This window comes from Enoplosus armatus, chromosome 22 (assembly GCF_043641665.1).
Source record: "Enoplosus armatus isolate fEnoArm2 chromosome 22, fEnoArm2.hap1, whole genome shotgun sequence".
Classification (NCBI taxonomy): Eukaryota; Metazoa; Chordata; class Actinopteri; order Centrarchiformes; family Enoplosidae; genus Enoplosus; species Enoplosus armatus.
The window spans coordinates 11,556,644-11,566,665 of record NC_092201.1 but is presented as its reverse complement, the minus strand read 5'-3'; the positions used below and the strand labels follow the sequence as shown (position 1 = coordinate 11,566,665).

Sequence of the window (10,022 nt, the reverse complement as noted above, 5' to 3'; positions counted from 1 at the left end):
TCATGTGGAATTCCACGTCTCTGCCGTTCATGGGAATGTCAGACGTATCTGAACCTGATTGCACCTCTATGGAGTTCCAATGAGGCTCACATGCTTTTTCTCAGAAGTCAGGAGCCCTCCGAAAACATAACAATGAACACGGTCAGGATGGAAATGCCGTTCAAACTGACAAGTTGGGATGCTTAAAATAGTTTGGGAGTATTTTCTGCCTCTTTGGCTCTTGGCGTAACAAAAGGTCTGGGCGGGGCGGGGTGTGTGTGTGTGTGGGGGGGGTGTATGTCCATGAGAGAGATGGCAGTACAGCAGTCAATAGCACAAACCCCCAACTTACTGATGTCCTATGAAAAAGAGAAAGAAATGTGACTGCAAGTGCAAAAGAAAAATAACTAAACTAGACAATTGATAATGAATAAAAATGAAGTAGCAGAGGATCTTGCTGTTCAGTGGCTGTTAATGACTCCATATAACTAAAACTCAGTTCCTCCAGCTTGAAATGTATCAGTAGCAATTGAAGATCATAAAAGAGGAAAACTGTTTAAGAGCAATTGAGTTTGCTATCCGTCCTATAAGATTTTAGGTTTGAAAGATATTTTTACATAAATAACTTTGTTTTATTCAGTGTTGGAACAGAATACAGTGTGAGCGTACAGTTACGAAGTATTCCACTGCCGTCTTTCAGTCTTCATCAGGAGCCTGTCCTTCTTTCATGGCAGTCTGGAGCGCTTTGCTGTGGTAGCATTTCCAGTTTGCGTGTCACAAAAGTCTTCTCAAGATCCAACTATAGTCCTCGTTGTTCTTTCTCTTGTGCGTGACATCTGTAAGCTACAGATGTTGTCTTCCAAATATTAAAAAAGAGAACATCAAATCCTTTCAGCTGCAACATGTTTGCATCATGTCAGTTTTGTACCAGCGCAAGAAAATATGTTTTTTTTTTACAATACTCTCCAAACCTCATGTCTGTTTTTCCTTTATTTAAAGAATTCCAAAATAGGATGTAAAAATGTGCAAATTGTTAAATAAATACTTCCAAGTCTTTCACTTCAAATTCCTTACCTTTAACCGTTGTCCGTTTTCCCCGGCCTCTCCCCTGCCCCCAGTGCCCCACTTTCTCCTTCCCTATTTGCAGGTGAAAACTTCTGATTTCTCACTGCAGGTGTTGCACTTGACAAAACAGCACCAGTGGAACTTGCAGTTGCACTGCCAGATGCGCGTGTAGTGGTGCGTGTTGTAACCCCGGCCGCAGCACATCACGTTACAACTGTCTGTGTGCGTCGAGGTGCCGTTGCACAGTCTGCCCTGTGTTCCTGTGCTTCCTGTGGCTGTGTCCTCTTCGCAGTAGTTGGGCGAACGCTCCAGGTACACCAGGTCCGTGTCCGTGGGCTTCTGGTAGCCCCGAGCCTCTTTCAGTCGTAGGAAGGAGGGTTGGCGGAGTCGTGAGGCCCTGACTGGCTCTACTTGAACCGCGTCACTGTAGCGCTCCTTCAGCAGGTAACCAATCTCTCTGAACTTTGGCAGGGTGATCCAGCAGGTCTTAGTGGTGCAGGAACCAGACACGCCGTGACATTTACACTCCAGCTTCATCCTCTCCTCTAGGATCTGATCACATAGAGAGTAGAAATTAGCTCTGTATGAATTAAAAGAGATAGTTAAAGAGCTGAAAATACATTCTGTGTGATCAATGCATAAATGGTCTTTCTATAACCACATGTCCATGGCTTGAATTTAAAGCAGTTCGTAGCAATAGCAGTTAATCGCCTCCAAATCGGTCTCTTTTTTACCAAAAGCTGGGCTTTCTGGGACACTTCAACTTTCAGCACGCCAAACAGTGTGCCAACTTTATGTCAAAAACTTGGGGAAAATAACTCATACCCCAAGACTGCAGTCTCTAATTAACGTTACCTTTCTGCAGGCCACATAATGGCGTGACAGCCCGAGAAAACTGACCAGAGCTGTTTGCAACCATACACGTATAGAATTACATTGTGGTTTGAGCCAGATTTATATAATAATGCCATACAAATATTTACATATGACGAAATTGACAGGTGGTTGTTTGTCCTTGTGAGTGCGCTTGATGTTAATGTGAAAAAATAATTATTATTTTTATGGTAGATACATTTTATAGTATGATTTTTGAGTGACTGAGCTCATAATTCAAACATCTTGTAACTTGTTTGCCCTAGAGCACTAGTCAAATCTGTGACTCTGTCTTCCTCGTCATGGCTATCACATTCTGAGGGAGTTTGCTCTTGGCTTTGGTTGGTTCAGTGTGTGTGGTGGTGCAGAAGCATGGTCTTTGGTGCTGCCACTGAGAAAGGAAGAGAGAGAGACTTGCAATAATACCCTCACTTAAAGCAGAATACTTCAGTGAATGGACTGTAGGGTTATGGCTCAACTCCATTTTGGCAGCTGTGTCTGCCAAGTTTTGCGTTTCTGTCACATACACACACTCACACTTGCATGAAAACACTACACAACAACATGTTTCAGAATCATTTTCAGAATCATTTTCCTCTTCCCACATAATCTTACACGTATTTATACTGGAGTATGGTGTTGTATGATGTGTGTTCATCAGTAAACCCCTCAAATAGATTGATAGTTAGATAGTTTTATATTTATTTGTTTATTTGTCCTCTGTGCGGTCAGATTTGCTTGCGTTACCTTTCGCCCTGCCTCATTGTTGTGCAGGTTCATCAGCCGGCGGGCGTTTTTCTTGATCTCACGGGCGTCCACAAAGCGCCTCGAGAACTCAACGCCATACTTGACGTCAGCCGAGCAGCCTCCCCACTTCCAGCCCTCCTCTTGGTCGTGGTAGCCCTGCTTCTCGCGGTCGCAGCCGCACTGGCTGAGGTTGCCTTGGCTACAAGCTGTGGTCACTGCGTGGGCAACTCCGGCTGCGGTGATGGCGTAAGTGAATGCTGCCTCCCTGCTGCCTAAAGAGAAAAGAGCAGAATCTGAATAAATTGGAGTAGAAAGTAACAATACAAGTACCCTCATTAATTCAATCGAGTCCATGAAAACAGTTGTATAATATCTTCTGTGAAAAAACCCTGACATGAATAACATTGGGCTTAAAGCAGGAAGCCTGCGTTACAAACTGGGAGTGTGGGGTTTGAAATAAGCGGGCATTTAGGCCTGGGAGTCAAATGAAATGAAAGAGTGGCATTATGTTGAGTGGCACACCCACACAGGTCTTTACACATGTTCTGGCTAATTGGACCTCTTTTCAGGTTGAAGAAGAACTTCATGAACCAATATGAAATTATGAAGGTGTAATTTCTCCCACCCAAAAACAAAACTAATAGGAGGTATAGAGAGATGTCAATCAAGCACAAGCTGTACACACCCACACAGTCCTGAGAAGAGGTCTAGTCAGGCAAAATAAGTACAAACACCTGTATGGATGGACTACAGATGCGCAGGGCCTTTGAACTGTCTGGGGCGCAGCGGTTGTCAAATGGTTAAAGCGCGTACCACATAACTGCACGGTTCGATTCCAGACGGGACCTTTGTCATGCCTCCCTCACTTCCTGTTTGCCTCTGTACTATCAGCTTTCCAATACAGACAAAATGCCAAAGAATAATGTTAAATAATTGTGTCCTCCATCTTATTGAAGTGCAACAGTAAGTTGCTGGACTACTCTTTTAAGGGAAGATATCTTACTCTATTTATTAATGTCAAGTATCGGACTTCAGCAGGAGATTGTAGTTAAATACTGTACGAGGCAGATTAAAGGGCAGGTAGATATCAGAGGTCGACTCTGAGGAGCATCAGCATAAAAGGAATTATTTAGAGCATCAGTATAATCTCATGATAGCTCACTGATGTTTTCTTTCTGCCTTGTTTCATAAATGTGATCTGCATCAGTAGTCAGTCACTGTTGGAAAAATAATCAGATATAGTGAAGAAAACACAAGTGACATCTACTGGCTGACTAGAGGACCTTTTTTTTCTGGATCGGCACTCAGAGTTGCTGTGTCTTAATGTTTTTCATCAATGGAATTTCTCACGCAGCTTAAGTGTCATTCTGTGTCTGTCTTAGGCGGTCCACATTATTATAGCAAATGATACCGCTGTGTTGCATGTTGAAATAATCTGTGGCCGGGCTTGACTGAGATGTGCCCATTTCCAAGCTTTTGTATGTCACCATTTGAACTTCAGAATAAACACATTTATATTTATGGCGCGGAGGGGGAAATGAATTTATTGGCACTACAATTGGTAATAGGATATCCTCCCTCTCCAATCAGGATAATGCTGGGCCTTGGTTCTTCTCAACAGCCCAGAGTATTAATGCATGGCGTCTCTGGTAGAGGCGATTCTAATGGCGCCCTTCCAACCTGACAAACTCACTCGCAGAATCCATCGGGCCTGCGGTTCCCTCGGTCCATAACTCATAACAAACTCTGAAGTCTTCTCTCATCAGGCTAAATCTGCGACCCATTCAGATATATTGTATGGTGAGCATTTCTCAAGGCATCAGGCGCATGCAATAGCCAAACAGCCATCTCCTCACACTGTGATTTGTTTTGATTGTACAGCCGTGCATGCAGGGTTCCATTGTTGCCATCCAGCTGCTGGAGCTGACTTCAATTAGTGGTTAGCATGAATCTCTCTGGTCTTTCTCAATGCTTAATGAGTTCACAGGGCCCGGCAGGTCAATCAAATGGAGTGGTGGTCGGTACATTAGTGACACAAGAGGGGGGTATAGCCCTGGCTTACATTTCCATTTTTAAAAATAGCAAAAATGGACACGGAGATGGCAAAAGGAAGCTAATGTTACTGAGAATCCATGAAGATGAAAGGAAATCTGACATGCTCGATATTTCTGTTTTCATATCAATTAACAGTCTAATTAGTTTTTGCACAAACCTAATAAATCTAGTCTTCCAGAGAGGTCTTATTTGGTAAAACTGTCTGCACGGAGAGGACATGAGGATCAAAACTGGGTCCAAAGTGTCTCTCTGAGCCCGTTTACACACCACAAGAGAAAAGACACATTTCCTCTGACAAAAGAAATAAAGGGATCCAGACGTCTGTCTGCCTGTCTCCCGTGTAGAAGAAAGTGATTGCTCCCAGAGCTGCTAGATTAAACAAGGATCCAAACCCACAGCAGGACCGCAACAAAACATTTCGGCCTGAAATACAATTTATATAAGAGGTTCACATTAGGAGCAAACAGGCTTCTGTGAGAAATAAAACTGGGAAGAATGTTGACTAAAACCAGGGAGATGTGTCAGTCTGTGTGTTAATAGATCGTGCAGGTTTGATTCAGGAGATGGCACAACCAGATAGGCATTAGACCCTGCTTCACACGCTTTGCCGATATAGTGTGTGTTGCAAGATGCAGTGATGTCACACACATGAGCTGCAGATTGAGTCACCTCTGGGGACGCTAGCAAGACCTTTGAGTTGCAGTTTGTTGTGTTAGTGTCTAAACGAGGCAGAGAATTCATTGTGGTTGTTGCGTGTGGTATTCCAAAAATGCTTTCATTAAAGCTCCGCCACCCATCTCGAAGTCAGTTTCATGCCACTTAGTCGAGCTACGCTGCAGCTTTTTCTCATGCCATGGACAACAGTTACAGGAGGTTCGAGGACAATACAAGAAGAATGAGAAGACTGTGGTGCTGAACTGTGCTCATCCACACACACAGTTCTCTCAGCTTCAGTGATTGTAAGATCAGACCACACGGCTCAGTTTGGTTTGAACATACCTGTGGACACACATCAGTCCTCACTCGTGCCTCAAGTCTAATATTTCCATTTGTTTCATGTAAATTTAGTTTGATGTAACTGACTGTTACAGACATATACAATCCAGTGATTTATTCAGCTAGTGTTTAACATAGGTGAACACCAGTTTTGCGCCTGGGGTGCCCCCTGGCAGAGGGGTGACCTTTGTTGTCATTTCCCATCTCTCCCCCCTCATTTCCTGTCATATATACGGTTAAATCTCGTATAAAGGCATAAAGATGTCACAAAACAAAGAGTTTTGCCCCCGAAAAACATTATTTAAGACCCTGTCCTCTGAGCAACTTTCTTCCCTTCACTCAGCCTACTTTGCTGATTTCCTACCGTCTATATTGAGACAAAAACTCCTTAAGGAAAACTAAAGAGGTTTCAAACAGACTGACCTACTCTCAGCTCTTGTCCAAAGACAGTCCTCTCGCCCAGGGCTGAGCAGTTCCACCGGCCGTAGCGGAACTGGTACTGACACTCGTTGATGCCCAGCTGGGCGCCCTCTCCGATGACGATGATGGCGTCAGGGCGGCTCTGACAGAGGGCTCTCTGACGGGGGGCCAGTCCCGGTATCTTGTTGCAGATGATGTTAGCACCTAGAGCCACCACAGAGGACAGCGCCCTGGGCAGAGAGAAGCAGGGATTAATGAGAGGGACTTTCAAGACAGACAAAATAAAACAAACTCAACATATAGGTTGAAATGAACTACGTTGGACATTACCTGGCTATGATTTGGGCAAAAAGTGATAAGATTTGCTTCCAATAAGCCATAGCATTTCTGCTAGATAAAGATAAAACCAAATAAACAAGAAGATAAAAAGAGACTCTGCAACATTCGACCCTCCCTAGATCACATGTAATCTAATGGACCTTCAATAAGACATGAAAGAGAACAATAGTTAATTATAGAAATGGGTCCAAATCCAGCTCATTCCTCTCTGCCTTTCTCTCCTCTCTGTGTTACAGAAAACATGAACCAGTTTGAACCACAGCTATTTTAGGTTTCAGGACCTGCCCTTGTTATGAATGAGAGGCATGTATGGTGCAGCAATCATTCTCTTTGTGAGGGCCTGGGTCTTTTAATGCCCTAAGAAAGAGCTCATTACATGGGCCTGCGCCTATAGGCAGAGCATGAAGTAGTCCAGTATGACTCTTTCCCACATGCTGCTTTCCAGTTATGGCCCTTGTCTAACGAGGTGCTCCTATGACAAAGTGGCTCTGGTGCGATGTGTAAATCCATAAGAGCAGGTTATCTCATCAGCTGCGCACATATTAGAACATGTAAAAATCATGTCGATTAAATATTGGCTTCATTCCCTCAGGTCTTCATTGACTCTGTATAACTAGTCGATTTATGACACTATATTTGAATGCAAATGACCTAACTGTTCATATTACGGGGATAAAGTCCGGCAGTCTGCGCTTCCATAGTGGAATAAAAGGAAAATGACTAAGCGACACATTTCCTGCCCATGTTGACTGGATATTCCAAGTTACACGTTTTCCACCTCCAACATAATCCCTCTGCCACACTAGAACAAAGTACATGGCTTCATTTAGTAACTTGCAATAACTTGCATTTAGAAAAGTACAAAAACCTGCCTGATGAGCGCATTTCCTCGTCGTAGTAAAACACCTGCAACAAGCACCCGAAGCTCTCGACTACCAATGTCCCGGTGCGTAATTGGACAGTTTGCGCGTAAGGCACAGCTGCTGGCTAGCAAATCCAACCAATTTGTGTTTGAATTAAACAAGTGCATCGATAAGAAACCTACAGGTAGCTACCGCTGGTGAGGATGAGGAAGATCTGCGGGTAGTAGACGGACAGCAGCGCACTGCGAGACGAGATGATGAGCATGGTTGCGCATTGAACACAACTGGTTCTGCTCTCTTGCGGTTTGAAAAGATAAGAAGAGGGGGGGGGAAAAAATGAGGGTGATGTGGGAACAAGTATATCCTTTTATCTGGAGTCCAAGAGTTAAACGCTGGAGTGCCGTCTCTCCTCTTTCCTCGCGGGTGTCTTCAGCTAGTGGAGCCGTGGCGCGCTGCGGCAGCTCCAAGCTCCGCTGTCCATGTGTCGGAGATGAGAGGCTGCATCCCACGGCCGAAGTGCGCTCTGCCACCTGGACTGATAGAGGACTGGGTTGGGGAGAAAGAGAGAGGGAGGGGGGGGGGATAGAGAGAGAGAGAGAGAGAGAGAGAGAGGGTGGAGGCCGATGGGGTTCCGGATGTACGATACGTGCCGCTCACGTCTCCAAAAGTGAGACTGTTGTGGCATTGGAAGGGTGGGAGACAGTGGCCTCTCCCGTGCACCAGCACCCCGCTTCCCACCGTATCCCCACCCCCAACACACCCCCTACCCCCCATCCAACTCTCTCTCTCTCTCTCTCGGTAGGTTTTTTGTTGAAGCCTTAAGTAGTGAAGTTGATCACTAGAGGTTTTGTCAATATTTTCATTTACATTTTGTGTTTTCCTACTAAAAGTGGAGGCCTATTACAGCTTTGATTGATGCACTGCCTGCTGTGGGATCAAACCTGTGACCCTCTGGGTACAATTATGTCAGCATGCCGCCCAAAACACAACTTTAATGAATTTTACATGTACAGTTACATTTATATAACAATAAAAGGCCAATTTTCATATGTCAGTGGCATAAAATAACTACACATCACTTATTTTATCATGTCATACATACCTGTAGCTCCTATATATTCATTTGTAGGTTTTTATTTTAATATTCGTGTTAAAGTAACATAAAACTGTGTTTTTCTCAAGAGATTTCTTTGGAAGTTACCAAATAATTAGTTGATTAAAGTGACCTGTTGCAAAAAAGGATGGGAAGATGTTGTCTTGCTAAGCTGGTATACCTAGCAGGAAAGACGACCAGAGCTTAAATCATTAGTCAATTAATTTATTAGTCGATCGACAGAAAATTATTTAGCAACTATTTGGAATGTTGATTCATCATTTCAATAATTCCATCCTAGTTCGATTGTACTGTACTGCTGGACTTTCAGGTCTTCTCTTATTGGCTCCTCAGCAGGGCAGATGCTTGCTGACAGGCGAGACTCATATGCATCATCAACAATACGCCCTCATGTGGTAGCATGAAGGAACTGTCATCACCCCAAAACATCCTGCAAAACATTGATGCTAGAGTGCAAAGCAGGTCGAGCAGTGTCTGTAAGCAACCATTATCAAGGTCTACCCTTTGATGAATGAGGCAGAGAAGATGCCTTTAAGACTACCTTCCCTTTTGGAAAAGCAGGAAAAGTTGCCCTTAATTAATCACCACGTCAGAGTTGATGTCACATTCTTCTACATGGTTTATATTCTTGTTAAACCCATGTAGTCTTAGAAGTGCCTGGGTGCAATCAAATGGAAAAGCCAACAAGGACGACACAAGAGGAATTTATGCTGTTTCTTCCTTTTAAAGATGTTCCTTGCAAACAGCGCTCTGTTTGCTGTGGGACTTTAAAGAGAGGGAAAAAAGTACAATGGGAGGGGACCGTCCTTTTCAATTCCGCAGGACCTTCAAAGGATGAGGGGTTTTATAGGTCTGCTTCACAGAGTGGACACAGGACAAAGTACGCATTTTCTTTGCTTGTTGTTGACATTTTGGAGACCGAAAATTGAGACATCCTGAGTTTTACTTGAGCTGAGCAAATAACCATGAGGAGATTATATTAATAAAATGTGTTCCAAAATGAGATATCAATCATCTGAACAAAAGTGAGACCTTCTCTTAGAAAAGGACTGAGGCTAGTTTTGTGGAAATGAACCTTTTAATTTAAATTCCCTGTAGCTGCCAACAGAGCAGTTTGAGAGATAGCAGTGATTTGGATTATAAAAGAATAAAATACCTTTCATTCTTTGGCTTGTTATAAGATTGGCCTGATCCTTGTGCCCACTCAGACTGTGTGAAACTAAAGCTGCAGTTATATATACTCAGATCTGTAAAGAATGAGAAGCAGCTTTGCCACTAAATTGGACCATGTTGGCAGCTGAAAACTTGTCACAGGAAGTCAATCTACGGCTTTTTCAGAGGACAACTCACAGATAATGTCACTCTGTATATGTGTGTGTGTTCTGTATGCCTCTCTTTCTCGCTCCCTCTCCCTCTCTTTTACTGTCCAAATAATCCTCCTAAACCACAATTTCCAAAGCCAAGATAGCACTTAAGCAGCGTGCACTCACTGTCCTGGCGCTCGCACAGCGATATCTGTTTCTTTTCATATTTTTGCACAGAAGACGAGGTGAACATGGAGACTTGGGATT

General features: G+C 43.7%; 1 protein-coding gene across 1 annotated transcript; it reads right to left on the bottom strand.

Annotated features, from left to right (window-relative positions):
- Positions 1-1,116: 1,116 nt before the first annotated feature.
- On the bottom strand, positions 1,117-7,602 carry wnt7ba (wingless-type MMTV integration site family, member 7Ba). Its single transcript, XM_070929067.1, has 4 exons — positions 7,520-7,602; positions 6,139-6,365; positions 2,665-2,936; positions 1,117-1,596 (listed from the first exon to the last, which is right to left on the bottom strand). The coding sequence occupies exons 1-4, from the start codon at positions 7,600-7,602 to the stop codon at positions 1,117-1,119; spliced, it is 1,062 nt and encodes a 353-aa protein (XP_070785168.1).
- Positions 7,603-10,022: the final 2,420 nt, after the last annotated feature.